This window comes from Pistacia vera, unplaced genomic scaffold (genome assembly GCF_008641045.1).
Source record: "Pistacia vera cultivar Batoury unplaced genomic scaffold, PisVer_v2 Contig687, whole genome shotgun sequence".
NCBI lineage: Eukaryota > Viridiplantae > Streptophyta > Magnoliopsida > Sapindales > Anacardiaceae > Pistacia > Pistacia vera.
This window is the reverse complement of record NW_022196542.1, coordinates 179,890-205,285: the sequence shown is the minus strand read 5'-3', so window position 1 is coordinate 205,285 and position 25,396 is coordinate 179,890. Positions and strand designations below refer to the sequence as shown.

The following is a 25,396-nucleotide window of genomic DNA, read 5'->3' as shown; positions in this document are numbered from 1 at the left end:
AAGATAAAAATTTCAAAATAACCATTCACTTCTCAAATTCACCCCACTAAAAAATTTAAAAATAACCCTTCACTTCTCTAATTTATCCCACCGGTGATTTTAGGTCATTTCGGCTTGTTTCCGGCACAATTGACCCCTCCTGACACCACCATTACAATCCCCTCAACCCCTAACCTCCTCGCCTGATTGAACTCCCTAATCGCCGATCGTTGCTTTTAGTGTCAATCGGCATTTCATCCAAATTTCGACAAGTCTCCACACCAAAAACCACCCTCAAGACCACTAATGGCATCGCTAGCTTTCCCCCACCAAAACCCCGAACATTGCCGACTGCAATTGTCCGCCGATCGCTGCCGCCTCTCCTTTAGGTTTTTGTATTTTTTTACCCCTTTCCAACCAAATTCCGGCACCTCACCGATGTGCAATCGGGTGGAAAAGTTAAGGGTTTTAGTGAGGAGGATAAGGTGATGTTGATGGTAGTGTCGAGGAGTTTCAATGGTGCCGGAATTAGGCTAGATTCTTGGCTTGCCTAGGATCCTCTAAGGGTTATTTGAGAGAAATTTGAGATATAGGGGTTATTTTAAGAAAAAAATAACGGCGTTAATTTAAGGGTGGGAATTGCAACTTATGAAACCAGGGGTGGGAACTGGAGATTCGCCAAACCTTGGGTGGGAAAATGTCGTTTACTCGAAGTACATTTACGATTGTAATGATGCAGGAAGATATGCCTCAAATTCTGTTATAAACTTATATTCAGAGAATAAAAGGCCACGTGAATATGGACTTTATGTCCCCAGACCCTTGACCCATTCACGGTCCATCCTTTATTCAATTTTTTTATACCAGATATATAAAGAATATTAGATTTTATCCACCATTATTCATATTTGATTTTTGGCTTGTCGAAATTTCTTTTATCTTCATCTGAAAATAATATTATTTATTTAAAATTTCTCTTGTCCTTGTAACCGTTCATTCTAATTTATTGTTAACTACAGTATTTTATAGTTTAATGATTTTATCTGAGTCTTATTATTCACTACTGTAAGTTTATTATGCATTTTTCTTTTTTATCTTTTATTCAAAATTATCTTCTCTATAAAAGTTTATGGCTAGCATCCTTTCTTAAGGTTAACTATCTCTGGGTAATTGAGTGGTTTGATAGAGAATCTTGGGTATATTACTCAGGAGTCCTGAGTTCGGTTGTTAACAGGAGTAGTCATAGGTCATTAAAGCTTTTACTCAACTGGTAGTTTCAGGGCACTAGGGAATTAGTTGAGGTGTACGTAAACTGACTTGGATACCCTCTGTTGTAAAAAAAAAAAAAAATCATTTTTCAAGGTTACCACCTTATTCAATGATCACCAATAAATCAAAATTTGACGTAAATAATGAAAAAGATTTCCCATCTAAAGTCTCAAGCATTGATGATGATTAATTGAAAAGATGTTGCGAGATTAAGTTCTGGGTTGATATAATTAAAAAGCCATCATACACGAATACTCTCTTCTATGCATGAACATAATTTTATTCATTTTTGTATATAGAATCATAGATGAAGGAAATTACAATTTGATAATATGCAATATCTTTCTCTTATACACTCATGAAATAAAAAATAATAATATAGAATTTATGGGTGCGTTTAGTTTCATATTTCTACTCATATTCCCAATCTTATTCCTCAAATGTTTTTTGACACATTATTTGAAAAATATTACTATATTTTTTTAATTACTTTTAGACCCTTTAAGTTTATTAATTTTATTAAATACCTTCAGTAAAAAAAGTTTAAAAATTAATAAAAACACCCCCACCGACCCATACTTGTCAGATTCCGGCAACCACCGTTAGTGATAGCCAGAATCTGTCACAACGGCTTACATCACGACCGAAACTGGCTGATAATTCACCGATCTGGCCATCGCTCTTGGCCATTGTTAACCAACAACGACGGCCATAACTTTTATAGCCGTCAACGACCACATCTGACCGTAGATCTGGCCTTTTTTGGCCAGATCAATGCCATACCTGCCAGATCCGACTGGTATGTGTCGTTATGTAATTTTTTGGCTATATTCCGACGGTGGTTGCCAGAATCTGGCATTGCAGGTGGAAGAGGTGTTTTGGTCATTTTATAAAATTGTTATATATTGGGGTGTTTAATTAAATTAGCAAACCTATGGGTTTTTTTTTAATAAATTTTTAAATTTTATCTCGTAATACTCTCATATTTAACTATCCAATATTATTTCTAAAATCTTATCCAAAATAATAAAACAAACAGACCTATAACACTCTTATTTAAAACACAAATAAAAAGTAGTTTTAACATTTCTCGTAAAATATATGACTGGAAGAAGAGATGAACAGAAGTTTCTCGAACTTCGAAACATTTTTAATTCATCTTTAGAGTTAAACGCTCTAAGTACATGTGATACATATGGTTTTGCATTGTATTACAAGTTATGGTATATTCTTACATTTAAAATTATTATAATACAAGATGTAATATATCTTCTTGAAATATTGATTTAATGTGATTTTGACACATTAAAAATCATATCATTTGAGATATATGTTAAATTGTTTAGATAAGTATATAACATGTAGAATATCCAATGAATTATTTCAATCTAAAAACAAAGGTACATTAATGTAAAATTAATATAGGATGATAATCTTAATGTTGATGATAACAAAATTGAAATGACAAAATGGTACTAAAAATCTTTTACCCTTCCCTTCCACGAAGAGCCAGGATCTAACTCTTAAGCACAGCAAGGGTCGGGCCCGCACATATCTCTCACCAGTCACCATCAGTTTATCCAAGTTTCCAAATGTCTGTCTCCTTGAAACACCCCTACCTATCCCACACAAAAACCTACTACAAATCATATCCGTCCACGTCACAACCTGTAAGATCGGAATAAACCCTCAGGTGCCGTTGGATATGCTGTCACACGTACAACGCAGTCGGATACTATCCGGTATATCCTTTCGCACAAGTCTCTGCTTTAATTACAAAATTTAAACACCAATAAGATCAAACGCACAACAACTAATCACAACACTTTAAACGAATATTCCAAAGCAAATTCCCCAAACACAATTTTGTTTATCACAAACAAATCTATTTCTTTATAACTCTCTAAGATATTTCCTTTTTCTTCTATATCTCTTAAGCCCAATTAACGTTGCCAGCCTACCCCGAATATAAGTCTGTTGTGAGAAAACACTTTTAATCACCTCACTGTTTTGGTTTTAGAACTAGAAAATGGCAGGATTTGTGAGAGCAAAACGAGTCACCGATCCACTCAACGATAAGGTTAGGGCTCAAATCGTTGGTCATCAACTCAGTTATGTCAGCAGCGGAAGCGAATACTCAGCCGCCGATGATGACTCTCCGTGTTTATCAGAACTCGTTCACGATTTTCTTGAAGACGAGTTCCAGAGTGAGTCCAAGGGTTACGATTCAGATTCTGATCCAACCGACTCCGTCGCTGACTTCACAGATAAGATCGAGGACATCCTCAAAACGAGGGCAAGCAGCAATGTGGATTTATATAAGAATCTACTACAAACTCATGTCTTGAAAGCAATGGAAATGTTTTCGTGCTTGAGACTGCAAAAAAGTGTTTTCAGTCGTAAAGTCATGACCTTTCTACGCGAACTAGGCCACAATGCGGCGATCTGCAAGACGAAATGGAACTCCTCTGGCGGCCTCAACGCCGGCAACTACGAGTTCATCGATGTGGTCCAATCAAATTCGTACAAGTTGCAATACCGGTATTTCATCGACCTTGACTTCGCTTCCGAATTTGAGATCGCGAGACCGACGAATGCATACTCGAGATTGTTACAGTGTCTACCTAGGGTTTTCGTTGGCAAGAGTGAAGAGTTGAAGAGTATCGTGAAAGTGTCGTGCGATGCCGCCAAAAAATCTCTCAAGGCAAGAGACCTGACGCTGCCTCCCTGGAGAAAAAACCGCTACATGCAAAACAAGTGGTTTGGTCCTTACAAACGGACCGTGAATCCAAGTCCGACTGGTTCGTTCCCTCCCCCGGTTGTGCGATCGGTAAATAACGGTGTTAAATGTAGGCGGGTTGGGTTCGATGACGGTGTAAACGGCCGTTTATTTCTCCGGACTAGATGAATGTTCGTCTTTTAGTTAATTAAATTTTTTGTAATTTTAATGAAAAAAAATGAGTAAAGCATAAAGCATCTGGTGTAACGCGGCAAATGCACATCGTGTACATGACGGCGCACGATAGCTGTAAATCACGTGAAAACAATGAGGGTTGGTTTCGTAAATAGAACGACTGAATTTTGACTAAACGTGAACATTGGATGGATTTTATTATTAGTTGGGTTTTGGATTAGGAGGTGAATGACCCACAAGAATACTTCGTCCATCTCTAACCATAAACAGTAAATTAGTGCAAGTTATTTTTAGTGTATTTCATTATCACATTGACGAATTGCATGAAATGTTATATTAAAAAATATTCTTTAAAATATTTTTTTATTAATAATTAATAATTTATTTATTTTATTAATTATTTTTATATGTTAATTAAATATTAAGAATGATATTTTTATTAAATAATAATTATTTTAAAAATTATAATAATTTAATAAAATTAAATATTTATTTAATCAAATAAATATTATCTTTAATATAGAAAAACATTATATCTAATATAAAATGTCACAAAAAAAGACGATAACTTCACAACCACATAAAAGTAAAATAATTTAATTTTCTGAATTAGTATATTTTTTTTCACAAATGATCAATTAACGTATTTTAAAGAGCATAGTGAAGCTATGTATCTTTGATTTGTTTATATCGAATAAGAAAATTTTGAAATTGAACATTTTTATTTACGGTAATTTTAACTTCAGGAATTAGCATTTTCATCTGATTTTCAATTGCATCAATATTACGATTATTTTTTTATTTTTAATCATTTTTTGAATTATATAATTATTATAAATATAAATAATAATTAAATTAATATAAATATATATAATAAAAATAAAAAAATAATTTTTTTTTATAATATATAATTGTGATAGTGTTCAGCTACACCAATTCAGTGTAGTGTCCGCGTTGGATTGGGAGCACATTGTTCACGAGTATTTTGGCATTGGTATGGAGATGGCCTTACACGTAATAACATTGATAATATAATATAAGTGGTTTAAATAGAAAAATATATTCTGAAGAGAAGGATATCGATGAAGGTGACGTGGCAAGATGAGTGATGTGATTTTTCCCATTGACGTGACTTTGGACATGGCGTGATGAAACAAGGAAAAAAGCGGGGGTGTAGTGTAGAAGAGTTAATGAGGGACAAAAGTGGAAAAGTAAAGGTGTTTATTGTTTAAGATAAGGCTTTGTTCTGTCAGAAAAAGACAAGATAAGACTTAAGAGTTAAGAGCAAGTTGAACTAAAATTAAGACATTTGTCTCATGGATAAGGGCAGTTAGATGTGACAGGTGAAGTGGACCAATCAAAGGCCAAAGCTAAGAATGGATTGGAATTGTGTGTAGGTGGAGCACCTCTCCAGTGACGTCCTGGCCTAAGATATCAGCAGCTGGCAGTGCTATCCGCCGTATGAGGTCGAAATGTGAACACACTTACTCTTAATTTATGTTCTTTCAATACATTTTTATGTATAAAAGAACAATTATTTTTTGTTTTGAAAATATATATTAAAATAAATTTCTTGGCATATACTTTTAATATGTACGTATTCAATTCGAAGGGATAAAATAAGGTGGTAACTTTGAGTCGGAATATATAGATACATAGTTGATATAACCGAGAAATGCTAGAGTCAGGAATAAATATTAGAGTGATGATGCCAAATCAATCTTGATCGGTGAAGTCAAGTAATGTAATTATATTTTTAGGATATAAATAGTTAGATCCGGAGTTGAGAATTGGAAAGCATCAATTACAAGTAAAAGGCATTTTTCATGTTGGGGAAAGTGACAAGATAAGGCTGTCCTTAGCAATCGCTAGTTTATAATTATATTTTATCACAGCCTCATCTACTAGTACAATTGTACTAGAGATATGTGAAAATGCTGTTTTATTTCATTTTCACCACAGATTTAATGATTCTAATAACATCTTCTAGTATCTTCGGCTTCATTTGGTTGCTAATTGAAAATATTACTTTTAGTATTTTCAAAAAAGTTAAACAGTAAAATACCCCAAAACTCTAATCTGTAGGAATACTATTTTCAATATTATTCAATTTTTTTTTAAACTTCTTAAATTTGATAATTTAATTAAATACTCTTAAATATTTTTTTAAAAATTATAAAAACACCCCAATAATCTACATTTACCAAATTCCGACCACCACTGTCGAAAAATGGTCGGAATCTGTTAGGATGGGGCACTACTAGCTGAATCTGGCCGGTAGTACGCCGATCTAGTATTTTTCGATCAGATCCACGGTGGATCTGGCCAGAAAATGCCAGATCTTTGACCGTAACAGTTGGTAACGACGGCCAACAAACGATCGTCGTTGACCATCAATGATGACCGTTTGTTAGCCGTCGTTGACAAGCAAATACGGCCAGATCTGATAGTAGATATGGCCTTTGCCGGCTAGATCCACTGTGGATCTGGCCGGAAAAGGCCATATCGGCGCACGACCGGCAAGATCCACCGTGGATCTGGCCGGAAAAGGCCATATCGGTGCACGACCGGCAAGATCCAGCCGGTCATGCGCTAATACGGCGAATCCAACCACTCTCCGGCGGTGGTGACCGGCTATCCGTATTTGAGATTGGGTTGGGGGTGTTTTTATTAACTTTTAATGTTTTATTATAGGGGGTGTTTGTAAATAAACAAATATAGAGGATATTTTATTAATTTATAAATTCTACATTATAATACCTGTCCAATTCAACTTTTTTTTAACTTTTTTCAGAAAACTTTTCCCAAAAACACTCAATTGTGAACCAAATGAAGCCTTCAAATATATATTTCCTAAGAATTTTATTTAACAAGATTTGTGTTTAAATAATAAACCATAATATGGCGGAAGGTTTAACTACCATCTCATCATTATTTAAATTGAATTGATCAGAAAACAGAACAAAGTTTGAGTTGTGAACTATCCTAATTCAAAGTCTTAAGAGAGGACAAACCCGAGGGACAGGTTTGGCGTACACGGGTTTCAAAATTATAGTATATAATTTAAGGCGTTTGTATATGTCTGATTCTGAACATTAACCTTATAAAAAGATCGCCAAACCAGCGTTCTATTATCACTATATTTTATAATCATTTTTAGGTAATTATTTAACTGATGTGACTTGGGTGGATATCCTACCACTTTGACCGCACCAACCTTGCTTACAGTTTTGCCATTCCTACCTTTCGGTTTTACTAAATGAAAACGATCATGATTTGGTTTGTTTCTTTTGCACCCAAATCTCGTTGGCCAAGTAAAATACCACCCCTCGGTTCTTTTGGACGTTGCACAAAAATATTTAAAGTTAAAAACAACCAAAATATTACTTCTCTTCCTTTCATACTAGTATACTACACCTTTTAATTAGATATAATATAACATTATCTTGTTTTAACAAAAAATGTCAATCAAATTAATATAAATAGCCCTAATCCTGAAGTTCTAAAATCATTAGTAAAACAATGACCATTTTTTAATATTAAAAGACTTTGGAGTCTTCTTTTTCTCTTTTCTTCTTATCCTTAGGCTGGAAACCTGAATGAACTTATAATGTTGAAAGCAATGTTCTGACAACCGGATCGGACCAGACTGTCCGATCGGACCAGTTCGACCGAGAGCCTACGATATTTCTGTTCCGATATCTCATGAAAACCGCCATTTTTCGTTAAACTGGATTGAACCGCCAGAATACTGCTGAGTCGTGGTCCAATCGCCGCTCAATCCTACCGGATTCCGGCATCGTTCGACGGCAAAAACACCACCATTCGACGTGACGGCTTCTCCACGACAAAACCCAACCATTTTCAGTCGCCGTCGTCCAGCCTTTGTCGCTCGCCGTCCACCTAAAGTTCACGCGACCGTCGGGCTTCTTTTGTTGATTCCAACGAGTTCCGACATCGATGGAACTCCCTAACACCACCATCAAATTCGCCGGAACCTATGCATCAAAAGCCCCATGATTCCAACCTCGATTGGCCGTCGATCGTCGCTGCCGCCACCACTCACCAGTTTCTTCACGCGACAGGGGTGTTTACACATATTTCAAACCTTAAGGGAGTATTATAAGGGTGTTTTTGATGAATTTCAAACCTTCAAGGACTAAAATTTTTTTACAGAATACGGTCCAACCGATTGATCCAACCGAAAACCGAACCCTTGAACGAGTCATAGTCCCGTCCGGTTTTCGAAACATTGGTTGAAAGTGAAAAGAGCAGCGAAATGGCCGAAAAGCCTCTGAATGGAAAATTAAAATGATAGATAGGTTTACTCAAAAGCCTGTAAAACCTGATAATTTCTATTCAGAACACATGGAAAATCAAAATGATAGCTAGGTTTACTCAGAAGCCTATAATACCTGACAATTTCGATTCAGAACATATGGAAAATCAAAATGATAACTATGTTTACTCAGAAGTCTGTAATACCCGACAACGGTACTCTCCCAATGCCCAAATAGGGAAAATGCTTCTATATGCAGCGTACGTGATCATACAATTTTTATTGAATACTCCCATGATCTCCTGCAAATATATTCAAACAATCTGTCAATTGGCATGAAAATTAAAATGACTAGATGATTCTATTAGTGCTATATTTAAATATTTTAGTTTCGTTAAATCTGATTTGTTGTTGGAGCACTGATTATTTAATAATCACAATATATAGGCCATCGAATATGCATAAGATCAACAGAAGTACCTGCTGTGGAAAATCTCCATTCTGCATTTGGGAATTTATCAAATATTTTGCAGCACGATGCAACGGTGTTGTATCTCTATCGGCCTGCTCCAATAATTTTAAAACCATGTCAAGCAGAAAAATACAATAAACACAAGAAATATACAACTGTTGAAAGAATTAATTCACAATGGTAGTTTCAAACATCGAAAGAAACTTGACACGGATACATGCACAATTTTACCAATTCAGAAGACATCCCCATTTTTATTATCGTTTCCTTACATTTGAACAAATCTAAAATGAAAGGCACTGCAAATCCATGTAACATTTGAGGAACTGCAGAAAAAGGTTGATCTATACCTGTCCAGCATCAATAAGAGCCAACATAGCCCATCCAGTATTTACTACATGAGACCGGTCTCCTTCAAGATTTGAATAAACCTGTACAGGAACCATATGAAAATGTAGGTATTAAAACTTTTGCTCATAATTTTTTGCATTAAAACAGTACATATCTTATGACTCCATCTTCGCATGCTTTCCCTTTCCAAAGGAAAAGGGAACAATCAGACAATATGTATGAGAGTCTCATTAGCATTCTGCAAAGAAAGTGCTCAGTTCTTAAGTAGAGCTAAAATAAGATACTGATACGGCAACCCTTTCAGATCTCTGACAGAGGAAATGTATTTAATCCAACTCTAACAAGAAAGAATTGACCATTGATGTAAGTTAACGAAGCCAACTAACCTTGTTTTGACATGAAAGATAACTCTCTCCCCAACCACCAGAAGAACGCTGTTTTGACAGCAGAAAATCACAAGCTTTGCGGATGCTAGAGCAATTACTGTAATTCCTTCCAGCAGCCACCAAACCTTTCACCCCAAACCATGTACCATAGGTGAAGCACACACCCCATGAGCCATACCTATTAAGCAATGTAAGATAATTAAAGAGTATTCTAACTGTGAACCACAGTTATGATTAGTGAAATCCAAGAGAAAACATAAATCCTTTGTACTTGAGAAGTTTGTAGAAATATCAAGCAAATCTCAATATTTATACGGTGAGAAGTTATGGCATATGGACAGGTATATTAAACAAAACTTCCAAATTTTGCTCTTGAGAGGAGAGGGCAAACCATGAGCCGTCAGATTCTTGAATCTTTTCAATGAACATGGTGGCCTTTCTGATACAATGATCTATTTCTTCTTGCCGATGCCCAGGATACAATTTCTGAAACGACTTCAAAGCTTGAATTGAAGCCGATGTACATTCCACATAACTACAGAATCACAGTGGTGGTTATTAAGCAATATGATCCAAAAGAAAAGAATATAGCAACAGATTGAACTCAAGTTGTTAACATCTTACGGATAATCAATTACGATATCACCAAAAGTTTCAGCAGGATTGATCAACTACAAGAAAACACATAAGAATAATCATATTAATACGGTCTCAAAAGAACTCAAAATGAAAACTTAAAGTTATATATGGAACAAATAATTCATTGCAGCAAATTTCAATTAAAGATCCCTGTTACTCCAATCAAGAAAGGATCATCTCAAGATGCTGGGATCTAACTGAGAAAGTTTAACACCAAGACTTTCTTTATCAGATTTTGACCAAACGCCACTTTTATTACCATTGGAAGTTACATGGATGGATAGATCTTTTAAAAAGCATAATTTTGATACTTATATAATTATTGAAACTCATCGACACATTTTCCAGTCACCAGATCAGATTCCAGTTGTCAAGGATTAATAATTACTAATCTATAAGCAGGGATTAAGAATTAATAATTATTGGTCAATTAACATATTTTTTTAGATCAAAATAAGATGTAATGATCTAATCAGAATTTACCATAACTCTAATTAAAAAAGGGACAAATTAGTAAAATACATTTAAGGAAACTTTTGCTTAACCCTTTATTATTAAGCGGGAATAAAATCTAATATGTTTTAAAAGTGAGAAAAAATAAAAAGTAATAGCCAGTGGATACAAACAATTGAAGTAGGCTACCTCCAACCACGGGTAAGATCTCGTGAGTTCATATGTAGCAAAACCACCATCCGCATTCTGCAAAGTTACAAAGAAAGCTAGTACATAAATAAATAAACAAAGAAAATCTTTGCCTTAAATACACTTTTGTCACAATTAACTTCAGAAACAAGACAAATGATATCATAACTAATTAGCTGACCTCAGTCTATGCAATGGCATGTGAGCAAATACAGGACTCAATCACAGAAAACATTATGTGCACTCTCTCCAGTTTCAGTCTCAGGGCATCTCACTCATCTTATTTCCATCTTCACATACAACTTTTGTCGAAGATCAGATTTGGCCATAACCCATGGCATCATATATTCATATTTATAGACGTTACACAAGTTTCAAGGGTGCAAATATTTCTGCATTTTGTACATCAGACAGATAGAAGTAGGATGATATTATTCAACTCAACAAGTCCAAATATACTAATTACCTTCAAAATTTAAACCAGTTGAAACATACAAACATGCAAGCTTTATGTTACTTCTTCAAAAGAAGTTAACTTAGATGAGAACTAGTGACATTGGCTAGAATAACAATATATCTAACTAGCTTAAAGCACCAGATTCTGATTTACCTGTAATGAAAGAATAACGTTTACAGCATCATACAACCGGTTTGTGTCTACTGGTCCACCAACAACCTCTACAGGTAATTTTGATAATAAAAGAGCAGCCTGAAAAGGTTAAACTAGACAGGTTAGAATCAATAAAATATCCACATGAATTCTTGCAATTTGGTTAACCATTACTTTTAGTCCCTCTGCAGTGCAGTCGGAGATGGGCCACCCATGATCTGCAGTTGAGAACGGCCAAGCACCTTTTGAAATGTGACGGTACCAAAAATCAAGATCACCAGGGCAATCTTCTAAAACCTTCAGAAAAAAGAAAAACCAATCAACGACATAATTTGGAGATTTAAAAATATCTAATGCCCAAAAGTACTCCTTAAGAAATAAATTGCAAGCTTCAGATATACGGAACCTGTGAGTTCTTTATGTACATATGTGATTTCTTCAGAATTGTACCATATTCCTCGATAAGATTGGTTGAAATTATTGCTTGAACAGAAAAAACAGTGTCCCACAATTGACTTCCATTGTAACCCTGCAAGAATTTTATTAAACAAAAAGTAGATGGACTTTTTGATCTCTGTATTTATCATAGAACCTATAGATCCTCAAAGTAGTTGTGAATGCAGGTTATATTATCACTTATGGTTATCAGGTAACAAACATATTATATGTTACTACCTACTCTCCAGTAATCTGTTAGGATCCCACATTGAAAGGGAAAAGGGTGGGCATGTGGGTTATAAAGGGTTTGGGCACCCTCCCTTGGCAAGCCGATTTTCCAAGGAGAGTTCTACCCAAGCCTATCAAGGCCCATGGCCCAACTCAACTGTTGAGTTATTGGGATGGGTTCCCATCAATTGGTATCAAAACATGATCCTGCGCCTACGTGGCAGCACATGCATGGCAGGCTGACCTTAGACCTAGGCTGCTACCCCAAGAAAAGGCATGGAGGCCCGAGGGAAAGGGTATCCGCGTAGTCACCCAAGAGGTAAAGAGGCCGATGTGGACATCACTTGCGGAAGCATGGTGAAATGTTAGGATCTCACATTGGAAGAGAAAATGATGAGCATGTGGGTTATAAAGGGCTTGGGCACCCTCCCTTGACAAGCCGATTTTCCAAGGAGAATTCTACCCATGCCCATGAAAGACCCATGGCTCAGCTCAATTGTTGAGTTATTGGAGTGGGTTCCCATCATAATCCAAAAACTCTGATAGTGTACCCAATAATAAAGAATGGAAGAATGGCATCACTTTCTAACCTGCATTTTCATGCCATCTTCAGCAACCCACAGGTAATCATAGATTCTAGGAAGATGCAACTTGAAAGCCTCTGAGTTTGGATCTTCCACCCAACAGCAAAGCATGTTCAATACCTGCATATTACCAAAAAAATAAATAAATATACAAATAAATAAATAAGCGCACCTTGTTACATAACCTTAACCTATGATTATCAAGTAAAATAAACAAAAAACAAAAAAAAATCAGGTGAGAGGCCAACTAGATAAAGATTAATTAAATCACATATTCTGAGAACTACAAAAGGCCTTTAAATATGTCAAACTTAATTTTACTAACAAACTGAGAAATTGGTACAACTCACTGATTGTTAATTTTTCATTCATAAGACTTAAAAAATTATCAAATTTTCATTACATTTCTGCGTTCCATTTTAAACGACAAAAGTTAAATAAAAGAAAAGCAATGTTATAAACCTTTGCATTCCTACCTTGTTCACAGGACCTATGCAAATAGAACGAGTATTTTCATCTTCATAGTGTATGTGCTCAATTGCAGTTTGAAGAGCCTTTTCTCTCAACTTCTTTCCAGGCCAATGCATTAGAATGGGTTCAGCAATATTGTGAAGTGATGCCCAAAGTACATCCTGGACCAGTGGGTGTGGGTAGTACAAATCTTCCTTCAATACAAAGCAATAGATTCTGGTCAACAAGCAAGGTAGAAACACTTCAAAAATATAATAGTCAGAAATAACAATAAAGGAAATGACAGAATCACATGTGATATCATACATAAAATAATTTTGTTTTTTATAGTCTAAGCTCATTTCAGTTTTAACTCCACCAAGCAATCTCTTCAAAATTCCAAATTGCCTAATCCATGACAAATCTCACAAATGCTTAAAACATTGTTAGAGCAAGTGAAAGCACAAACAAAACTCTATAAATGTTTCATTTAACCAACAAAGCCTAGACCTTCATTACAATACTTTTTAAAAAATTTCAAGCACATTGAAAAGGAAAGAATAAATAATGTAACAAACGAGTAAAAAAGCATGTATAAATGTTAGAAGCACGCATCTTTATAAGTACTAAAGTCAATTTTACCAACCTTTGCACAGAGGTTACGTGCTTGATTCCAATCTATTTCATGATATGAGACAGTGTAGAGCTCCTTTCGAAGAGATAAAACTGTGGGAGTGATTGGACCAACAAACCTCTTTCCATACAAGTAAGACATAGGCAAATAGACCATGCGGCAGTGGCACCACATNCCACCCCTCGGTTCTTTTGGACGTTGCACAAAAATATTTAAAGTTAAAAACAACCAAAATATTACTTCTCTTCCTTTCATACTAGTATACTACACCTTTTAATTAGATATAATATAACATTATCTTGTTTTAACAAAAAATGTCAATCAAATTAATATAAATAGCCCTAATCCTGAAGTTCTAAAATCATTAGTAAAACAATGACCATTTTTTAATATTAAAAGACTTTGGAGTCTTCTTTTTCTCTTTTCTTCTTATCCTTAGGCTGGAAACCTGAATGAACTTATAATGTTGAAAGCAATGTTCTGACAACCGGATCGGACCAGACTGTCCGATCGGACCAGTTCGACCGAGAGCCTACGATATTTCTGTTCCGATATCTCATGAAAACCGCCATTTTTCGTTAAACTGGATTGAACCGCCAGAATACTGCTGAGTCGTGGTCCAATCGCCGCTCAATCCTACCGGATTCCGGCATCGTTCGACGGCAAAAACACCACCATTCGACGTGACGGCTTCTCCACGACAAAACCCAACCATTTTCAGTCGCCGTCGTCCAGCCTTTGTCGCTCGCCGTCCACCTAAAGTTCACGCGACCGTCGGGCTTCTTTTGTTGATTCCAACGAGTTCCGACATCGATGGAACTCCCTAACACCACCATCAAATTCGCCGGAACCTATGCATCAAAAGCCCCATGATTCCAACCTCGATTGGCCGTCGATCGTCGCTGCCGCCACCACTCACCAGTTTCTTCACGCGACAGGGGTGTTTACACATATTTCAAACCTTAAGGGAGTATTATAAGGGTGTTTTTGATGAATTTCAAACCTTCAAGGACTAAAATTTTTTTACAGAATACGGTCCAACCGATTGATCCAACCGAAAACCGAACCCTTGAACGAGTCATAGTCCCGTCCGGTTTTCGAAACATTGGTTGAAAGTGAAAAGAGCAGCGAAATGGCCGAAAAGCCTCTGAATGGAAAATTAAAATGATAGATAGGTTTACTCAAAAGCCTGTAAAACCTGATAATTTCTATTCAGAACACATGGAAAATCAAAATGATAGCTAGGTTTACTCAGAAGCCTATAATACCTGACAATTTCGATTCAGAACATATGGAAAATCAAAATGATAACTATGTTTACTCAGAAGTCTGTAATACCCGACAACGGTACTCTCCCAATGCCCAAATAGGGAAAATGCTTCTATATGCAGCGTACGTGATCATACAATTTCTATTGCATACTCCCATGATCTCCTGCAAATATATTCAAACAATCTGTCAATTGGCATGAAAATTAAAATGACTAGATGATCATTAGGGCTATATTTAAATATTTCGTTCGTTAAATCTGATTTGTTGTTGGAGCATGAATTTAATAATCACAATATATAGGCCATCGAATATGCATAAGATCAACAGAATTACCTGCTGTGGAAAATCTCCATTCTGCATTTGGGAATTTATCAAATATTTTGCAGCACGATGCGCGGTGTTGGATCTCTATCGGCCTGCCAATAATTTTAAAACCATGTCAAGCAGAAAATACAATAAACACAAGAAATATACAACTGTTAAAGAATTAATTCACAATGATAGTTTCAAACATCGAAAGAAACTTGACACAGATACATGCACAATTTTACCAATTCAGAAGACATCCCCATTTTTATTATTGTTTCCTTACATTTGAACAAATCTAAAATGAAAGGACTGCAAATCCATGTAACATTTGAGGAACTGCAGAAAAAGGTTGATCTATACCTGTCAGCATCAATAAGAGCCAACATAGCCCATCCAGTATTTACTACATGAGACTGGTCTCCTTCAAGATTTGAATAAACTGTACAGGAACCATATGAAAATGTAGGAATTAAAACTTTTTGCTCATAATTTTTTGCATTAAAACAGTACATATCTTATGACTCCATTTCGCATGCTTTCCCTTTCCAAAGGAAAAGGGAACAATCAGACAATATGTATGAGAATCTAATTAGCATTCTGTAAAGAAAGCGCTCTTCTTAAGTAGAGCTAAATAAGATACTGATACAGCAACCCTTTCAGATCTCTGACAGAGGAAATGTATTAATACACTCTAACAAGAAAGAATTGACCATTGATGTAAGTTAAACGAACTAACCTTGTTTTGACATGAAAGATAACCTCTCCCCAACCACCAGAAGAACGCTGTTTTGACAGCAGAAAATCACAAGCTTTGCGGAGCTAGAGCAATTACTGTAATTCCTTCCAGCAGCCACAAAAATTACCCCAAACCATGTACATAGGTGAAGCACACACCCATGAGCCAACCTATTAAGCAATGTAAGATAATTAAAGAGTATTCTAACTGTGAACCACAGTTATGATTAGTGAAATCAAGAGAAAACATAAATCCTTTGTATTGAGAAGTTTGTAGAAATATCAAGCAAATCTCAATATTTATACGGTGAGAAGTATGGCATATGGACAGGTATATTAAACAAAACTTCCAAATTTTGCTCTTGAGAGGAGGGGCAAACCATGAGCCGTCAGATTCTTGAATCTTTCAATGAACATGGTGGCCTTTCTGATACAAGATCTATTTCTTCTTGCCGATGCCCAGGATACAATTTCTGAAACGACTTCAAAGCTTGAATTGAAGCCGATGTACTTCCACATAACTACCGAAACAGGGGTGTTATTAAGCAATATGATCCAAAAGAAAAGAATATAGCAACAGATAACTCAAGTTGTTAACATCTTACGGATAATCAATTACGATACACCAAAAGTTAGCAGGATTGATCAACTACAAGAAAAACATAAGAATAATCATATTAATGGTCTAAAAGAACTCAAATGAAAACTTAAAGTTATATATGGAACAAATAATTCATTGCAGCAAATTTCAATTAAGATCCTGTTACTCCAATCAAGAAAGGATCATCTCAAGATGCTGGGATCTAACTGAGAAAGTTTAACACCAAGACTTCTTTATCAGATTTTGACCAAACGCCACTTTTATTACCATTGGAAGTTATGGATGGATAGATCTTTTAAAAAGCATAATTTTGATACTTATATAATATTGAAACTCATCGAAGCATTTTCCAGTCACCAGATTCCAGTTGTCAAGGATTATAATTACTAATCTATAAGCAGGGATTAAGAATTAATAATATTGGTCAATTAACTATTTTTTTAGATCAAAATAGGATGTAATGATATAATCAGAATTTACCATAACTCTAATAAAAAAGGGACAAATTAGTAAAATATATTAAGGAAACTTTTGCTTAACCCTTTATTATTAAGCGGGAATAAAATCTAATATGTTTTAAAAGTGAGAAAAAACAAAAAGCAATGGCCAGTGGATACAAACAATTGAAGTAGGCTACCTCCAACCACGGGTAAGATCTCGTGAGTTCATAGTAGCAAAACCACCATCCGCATTCTGCAAAGTTACAAAGAAAGCTAGTACATAAATAAATAACAAAGAAAATCTTTGCCTTAAATACACTTTTGTCACAATAAATTCAGAAACAAGATAAATGATATCAAACTAATTAGCTGACCTCAGTCTATGCAATGGCATGTGAGCAAATACAGGACTCAATCACAGAAAACATTATGTGCACTCTCTCCAGTTTCAGTCTCAGGGCATCTCACTCATCTTATTCCATCTTCACATACACTTTTGTCGAAGATCAGATTTGGCATAACCCATGGCATCATATATTCATATTTATAGAAGTTACACAAGTTTCAAGGGTGCAAATATTTCTGCATTTGTACATCAGACAGATACAAGTAGGATGATATATTCAAATCAACAAGTCCAAATATATAATTACCTTCAAAATTTAAACCAGTTGAAACATACAAACATGCAAGCTTTATGTTACTTCTTCAAAGAAGTGACTTAGATGAGAACTAGTGACATTGGCTAGATAACAATATATCTAACTAGCTTAAAGCACCAGATCTTGATTTACCTGTAATGAAAGATAACGTTTACAGCATCATACAACCGGTTTGTGTCTACTGGTCCACCAACAACCTCTACAGGTAATTTTGATAATAAAAGAGCAGCCTGAAAAGGTTAAACTAGACAGGTTAGAATCAATAAAATATCCACATGAATTCTTGCAATTTGGTTCCATTATTTTAGTCCCTCTGCAGTGCAGTCGGAGATGGGCCACCCATGATCTGCAGTTGAGAACGGCCAAGCACCTTTTGAAATGTGACGGTACCAAAAATCAGATCACCAGGGCAATTTCTAAAACCTTCAGAAAAAAGAAAAAACCAATCAACGACATAATTTGGAGATTTAAAAAATCTAATGCCCAAAAGTACTCCTTAGAAATAAATTGCAAACTTCAGATATACGGAACCTGTGAGTTCTTTATGTACATATGTGATTTCTTCGAATTGTACCATATTCCTCATAAGATTGGTTGAAATTATTGCTTGAACAGAAAAAACAGTGTCCCACAATTGACTTCATTGTAACCCTGCAAGAATTTTATTAAATAAAAAGTAGATGGACTTTTTGATCTCTGTTTTTCATAGAACCTATAGACCTCAAAGTAGTTGTGAATGCAGGTTATATTATCATTATGGTTTTCAGGTAACAAACATATTATATGTTACACCTACTCTCAGTAATCTGTTAGGATCCCACATTGAAAGGGAAAAGGTGGGCATGTGGGTTATAAAGGGTTTGGGCACCTCCCTTGGCAAGCGATTTTCAAGGAGAGTTCTACCCAAGCCTATCAAGGCCCATGGCCCAACTCAACTGTTGAGTTATTGGGATGGGTTCCCATCATGGTATCAAAACATGATCTGCGCTACGTGGCAGCACATGCATGGCAGGCTGACCTTAGACCTAGCTGCTACCCAAGAAAAGGCATGGAGGCCCGAGGGAAAGGGTATCCGCGTAGTCACCCAAGAGTAAAGAGGCCGATGGGACATCACTTGCGGAAGCATGGTGAAATGTAGGATCTCACATTGGAAGAGAAAATGATGAGCATGTGGGTTATAAAGGGCTTGGGCACCCTCCCTTGACAAGCCGATTTTCCAAGGAGAATTCTACCCATGCCCATGAAAGACCCATGGCTCAGCTCAATTGGTGAGTTATTGGAGTGGGTTCCCATCATAATCCAAAAACTCTGATAGTGTACCCAATAATAAAGAATGGAAGAATGGCATCACTTTCTAACCTGCATTTTCATGCCATCTTCAGCAACCACCAGGTAATCATAGATTCTTGGAAGATGCAACTTGAAAGCCTCTGAGTTGGATCTTCCACCCAACAGCAAAGCAGTTCAATACCTGCTATTACCAAAAATAAATAAAAAATAAAAATAGCACACCTTGTACTTAACCTTAACCTATGATTATCAAGTAAAATAAACAAAAAACAAAAAAATTCAGGAGAGAGGCCAACTAGATAAAGATAATTAAATCACATATTCTGAGAACTACAAAGGGCTTTAAATATGTCAAACTTAATTTTACTAACAAACTGAGAAATTGGTACAACTCACTGATTGTTAATTTTTCATTCAGAAGTATAAAAAATATCAATTTTCATTACATTTCGCTCCATCTTAAACAACAAAAGTTAAATAAAAGAAAAGCAATGTATAAACCTTGCATTCCCACCTTGTTCACAGGACCTATGCAAATAACGAGTATTTTCATCTTCATAGTGTATGTGCTCAATTGCAGTTTGAAGAGCCTTTTCTCTCAACTTCTTTCAGGCCAATTCATAGAATGGGTTCAGCAATAGCGAAGTGATGCCCAAAGACATCCTGGACCAGTGGGTGTGGGTAGTACAATCTTCCTTCAATACAAAGCAATAGATTCTGTCAACAAGCAAGGTAGAAACACTTCAAAAATATAATAGTCAGAAATAACAATAAAGGAAATGACAGAATCACATGTGATATCATACATAAAATAATTTTGTTTTTTATAGTCTAAGCTCATTTCAGTTTTAACTCCACCAAGCAATCTCTTCAAAATTCCAAATTGCCTAATCCATGATAAATCTCACAAATGCTTAAAACATTGTTAGAGCAAGTGAAAGCACAAAAAAAAACTCTACAAATGTTTCATTTAACCAACAAAGCCTAGACCTTCATTACAATACTTTTTAAAAAATTTCAAGCACATTGAAGAGGAAAGAATAAATAATGTAACAAACGAGTAAAAAAGCATGTATAAATGTTAGAAGCACGCATCTTTATAAGTACTAATGTCAATTTTACCAACCTTTGCACAGAGGTTACGTGCTTGATTCCAATCTATTTCATGATATGAGACAGTGTAGAGCTCCTTTCGAAGAGATAAAACTGTGGGAGTGATTGGACCAACAAACCTCTTTCCATACAAGTAAGACATAGGCAAATAGACCATGCGGCAGTGGCACCACATCCTTCCTGCACAATAATATAATCATAAATACATACATTTTCTCCTTTTTGAAGAGAAATAAATCCATTTAAAGACAACAAAAAGGGAGCCACAATCATCTTAACTAACTGCTTCAAAGGTATATATACATATATATAAAGTGTAAGAACCTGGGTGGAAAGGGAGCATATAAGGAAGAAGCCATATTTCAGGGGGCAGGGGATTATTGCCAGACCATTCAAATGCTCCAAGTACCTATTTTCATCATGAAATACAAAAAGAATCAAAACAGAGTATCCAACAGAAGATGAAAATCCAAATTCATGATAAAGAAACAAGAAGGCCAAGGGTGAATACGAAACTGAGAGCCACATTTTCCCCCATGACGTTATCATAGTTGCACCACCATGATTCAGAATCCAGTTACGCCCTCTCTCCATTGCTCCTTGTCCATCATTAGCTCCTTCTCCAAGCAACCTCATAGTAACATAATTCAGAACTGTACCAAACATGGTGCTCGGGCCCTCAATGTGTAAACCCCATCCACCATCTTTGTTCTGAAATTGCAAATTTCTAATATTACAAAAGTACTTTCCCCATGCACAAGAATCAGATTGAAGGAAAACTCATACCAAACCATCAAAAGTCCACAATGTAAAGGAGAAAGATGCATCATAAATATTCCAACCTAGATATGTTGAAAAGCATTCTTGCCTGATGATTGTAGAGATAACGGCGCATCTCCTTTTTATGTTCTTCAGATAGAACCGCATTCAATGCTCCAGTTATAGACAGAGTAATTACCTGATGCATAAGAGCAAAGTGTATCAGGACTTGCTCTTTTTTTTTCTTTTTTTTCTTTTTTTTCTTTTTTTTCTTTTTTTTCTTTTTTTTCTGTTGACAAACCAAGATATAAACACAGATATCAAAGCAACTGGCTTCTACATACAAACTACTCTGACACCCCTCACATTTACAGAAGACAACACAATTTTGAAGTAACTTGTTCTACCTGTCATAAATTTATATCCACAAAATTTACAAGGTGGCAACAGAAGAGGCAGCATAGCAATATGAGCACTAACCAAACCAGGCATAAGAAACATTGGACCTCCATAATCCCCCGGCCAGTGCCCATCATGGGCCTGTAGAGTTGAATGGTAAGTTACAGCTCTTCTTAACGTGTTTGTCACTGTCTCTTCAGTAACATCTTCTTCATCTTTCACTTTGACTTGAGGTAAAATTGCACTAATTGGATTCTCCTTGGCAAACTACAATATGGGAAGAAAGAGAAAGGTTCAAATAAACTGCAAACTCAACTTTCTATTAAAATTCAAATATCAACTACCTCATATATCAGTTGCAACGACAAATACTACAAGAAGATTCCATCATATGACACACAGTGAGGTGGAGTTGATAATAAATTGCTTATAATTGGTAGGTCTTTCATCTCTCAGAAAGTCAGTCTTTAAATGAGGAGAGAAAACAAAAACTTTGAACTAACATGTATTCAACAGGTAATGCAGAATTGCAGAAGTTTTTATATCCAACTTTGAGCATAAAAAAGTAATCTTATACCCGCCAAAATAACATAGTCATTAGGAGGAAAAGGAGGGGGAAAAAAAAAAAAAAAGAGATGGTGAAGTTGTGATCATCAAAGTTTCTCTGGTTAATTTGCTCCACATGATATATTCAATTCATATTCCAGCCCCAGTAGCACAGTGGTTAACAAGAAAGTAGAACTTTTGGGACCATGCAACAGTCTCTTCAACTGTAATTTGGGTGAACTAGAACAAGTTTTGTGTATCTAAGCATGGTGTAGGAACTTGCATATTTATGTGCAAACCAATAAATCTCCAAACCCCTTCCAGATGAATACGGGCTTTTGGTCAAGTAGGTAGCTCCGAGGAATCAAACCACTAACAAACAAGCTAGGCACTCGGCTATCCTGTCATTGGTTGCTGACAATCAACATAATTTCCTTTCTTTTATGATAAATAACGAAATTCCATTGGTACTTTGTTTCTCTTTGTTAGTGCCTAATCAATGTAACTCAATTACTGGTTAAAATAAAATTGTTAGTGTACTGCATTCTCCTCCCTCTCTCCCCACGCCCCCCACGCCCCCCTCTTTCTTCTTTTTAAATAAAATCATGAAATCCATGGTGGCATTTAAGAGTTAAACAAAATCAAAAAGTGCTTGAAAGTTGAATCACTACTAAAAAAAATAGAGACTAAAACATAGCACATAAGCATTCACTTTTCAAACCCTAAAGAGATTTATTCGCAACATAATATATCAATACAACAAATAATGGGGTCCATTTAGTCGATTAAAACAATTTACACGGATCAAATACCTCGCAAATAATTCAAACAGATAAATAGACTTCAGAATAGTTAGTAGTTTTCGAACGCATCGTTTTGGCTAAAACAAAAACAGAAAGATTGTTTGATACCTGAATACGCATGAGAAGATCTGAACTGTGCTTCTTCTCAAAACGATGGTCCCAAAAGTGCTGCCGTACCGTTTCGATCTCCGCCAATTCTTCCGGCGATCCAACCTTCGGATCGAACTCCCAAATTTGTCTTCCAACATGATCGTTCGTTGTTCTCAGCCATGCACTCCCACCCTCAGCAATCTTAAGCTTCCACATCTTCTCCTACCTTAAAAAGTAGAAAGAAAAGAAAAATCATTATACGTAAAAGTATAGACGAAGTTGAGTGACGAATAAGGAAATTTTCACACGTCTTCTTTGCACATTAACAACATTGAGTTACGGAAAGAAGATGATTTACCTGATTAGTGGAGACTGGAGAGAAAAAGAGTGTACTTTAGAGCAAAGATTTAGCTTTCTCTATGTTTGTGGAACTGATATGGAGAGAGATGGGAATGTGAAAATTAAAAAAGAAAATCAACCCACGCAGACGTGAGCCACGTTGGCTATGACCTGTAACGCCTGACTCATTCTTGCCTCTTGGCCTATGGTTAATCGTTATAGCACTTAGCAGCTGCTAGCATCAACTGAACCACTGAAATGTCATCGTACGTTTGATTCAATTTATGTGCCTTTTTTTTTTTTTTTTTTATTTTAAATTTCCTAACTTCCCGCAAAATTGTCTCAATATAACTTCTTCAAACTCTTTATTTTTATTTTCCTCTCAAAATCTTTGAATGAATTAATATAATAAGTTGGTCAGAATATAGATCATATAACATTATTATATATTAGTTCACGAAGTTTTTCCTTCTTTTCATAGGCATACATGTGCCACTGACCACTAACTTGTCACCATTAAATTATACAAAACTAATGCCTTGAATAAATATATAAAAATATTGCATTACCGCCAAAGTCATCGTGTTAATAAATTTGTAAAATAATTTAAATAAACAGACGCGATTCACAAACTTGTTGGCACTATGAGTCATCAACACACATTTCTCATGCCAAAAGAAAAAAAGTAGAAGACAGAAGAAAAATCTGGGCCGAATTATATAAGGCTCCAATAAGACCTCAAATTGTTGCTTTTTTTTTTCAAAGTTTTTGGGTCCTTGTTACTGATAATTATATGGGTAAATCAATTACGAAATATCATGTTAGAATTGTAAGAAAATGTTTGTAGATTGTGTTGTGATCCAAATTTTATTGTTATTCTTAATGCATAAAATATCAAAATCGTCTCCATAAAATAAATATGATTAAATTCTGTTTTTAATTTAAAAAAATCGAATAGATATAACGTTATATTCAAGATCAAAAATACTACGTTTATAACATAATCTCACAATCTTCTTTTATAACCCTAACATAACAGCAGAATTGACACTACCACGTCAACTGACGACTTTAATTAAACATGAACGTTTTTTCCTTAAAGACGAATAGTTGTTTCTTGGGAACGAACGATTGTTCATTCAGAAAGAATGATTGTTCCATTCATAAGAAACAATCATTCTTTATTAAAGAATTAGTGTTCCTTTATAACTTTCATAATGAATGGTGAATAATTACTCCTTTATAAGGAATGATCATCCGTTCCTTATGAAGATTATGAAGGAGCATTCATTCCCTCATAAATAATGGTTGTTCCTTATGAAGGAAGGAATAATTGTTCGTGTCTAGTATCAGTTGAAATGAAAGTTACTAACTCAACTATCACATTGGGCTGTAAAAAGAGATTGTAGGATTGAGTTGTGTGCCGTATTACTCATTTAAGACTTAAGAACCACTAGATAACCAGATATATACAGTATATATATTAAGCATCGTGGGTCAGTGAAACGTTGAGTGTCGCTGAAAAAAATGTATGGGTGTATTCAAAACCCAGTTTGTGAACTTTGTTTGAGGGCTGGGCTTCGCTTTCGGTGTTTATATGCATTTAGGCCTTTGGGCTGCATATCAGTGTAGTAGTTAGCCATTCGAAGACTCCTTGGAATTGGAATGGATGTTGTTTTGCTATTAGGATTCACGAAAGCACTTGAAAATAATGACAACATTCACAACTGTGTCACATTGATAACTCTTATATAATCAACTTAAGGGAGTCTATCTTTCTACATTGAATCCTGAGCTGTAAGCATACCAAAAGATGCTTAACCTCCACTGTAATTGAATGGATGTTGTGTTACGAATGTGTCAGTAAAGGAAATTCATAATTCAACACAATAATCAACTCTATTTGCGTAAAGTATGTTCTATGGTTATATCAAATTAGATAACAAATAAAATTAAAAAATAAAAATAAAAATTCAGTAGTAAATTAAGATTAATAGGTCAGTCATGCTTTTAGGGATAAGCTGCGAATTTTTATAAAACTCCTGTACTATAATCATGTATACAATAATAAACAACAATAAAACAATGATATTGAATACCACCAACTTACAACTTTTTATTTCTCATGAAAACAACAAAGGACTTGGGTAAATTCGATTAAAA

At 35.3% G+C, this 25,396-nt stretch overlaps 2 protein-coding genes and 1 long non-coding RNA gene across 3 annotated transcripts; 1 reads left to right on the top strand and 2 right to left on the bottom strand.

The window, feature by feature from the left end:
* Positions 1-2,899: 2,899 nt before the first annotated feature.
* On the top strand, positions 2,900-4,440 carry LOC116113655. The gene has a single exon (XM_031399812.1). The coding sequence runs from the start codon at positions 3,278-3,280 to the stop codon at positions 4,154-4,156; it is 879 nt and encodes a 292-aa protein (XP_031255672.1). The 5' UTR covers positions 2,900-3,277; the 3' UTR covers positions 4,157-4,440.
* A 4,021-nt stretch (positions 4,441-8,461) lies between these two features.
* Positions 8,462-23,423, bottom strand: LOC116113639 (cycloartenol synthase 2). The gene is made up of 19 exons (XM_031399787.1): positions 23,253-23,423; positions 22,913-23,120; positions 21,537-21,722; positions 21,166-21,255; positions 20,814-21,008; positions 20,622-20,706; positions 20,311-20,477; positions 13,268-13,456; positions 12,798-12,911; positions 11,948-12,070; positions 11,716-11,838; positions 11,542-11,640; positions 10,932-10,988; positions 10,275-10,321; positions 10,042-10,185; positions 9,651-9,828; positions 9,264-9,344; positions 8,922-9,005; positions 8,462-8,743 (listed from the first exon to the last, which is right to left on the bottom strand). The coding sequence occupies exons 2-19, from the start codon at positions 23,108-23,110 to the stop codon at positions 8,627-8,629; spliced, it is 2,277 nt and encodes a 758-aa protein (XP_031255647.1). The 5' UTR covers positions 23,111-23,120; positions 23,253-23,423; the 3' UTR covers positions 8,462-8,626.
* On the bottom strand, positions 15,171-15,896 carry LOC116113640. The gene is made up of 3 exons (XR_004125456.1): positions 15,817-15,896; positions 15,481-15,563; positions 15,171-15,309 (listed from the first exon to the last, which is right to left on the bottom strand). It is a non-coding gene; the product is annotated as an uncharacterized LOC116113640 (long non-coding RNA).
* Positions 23,424-25,396: the final 1,973 nt, after the last annotated feature.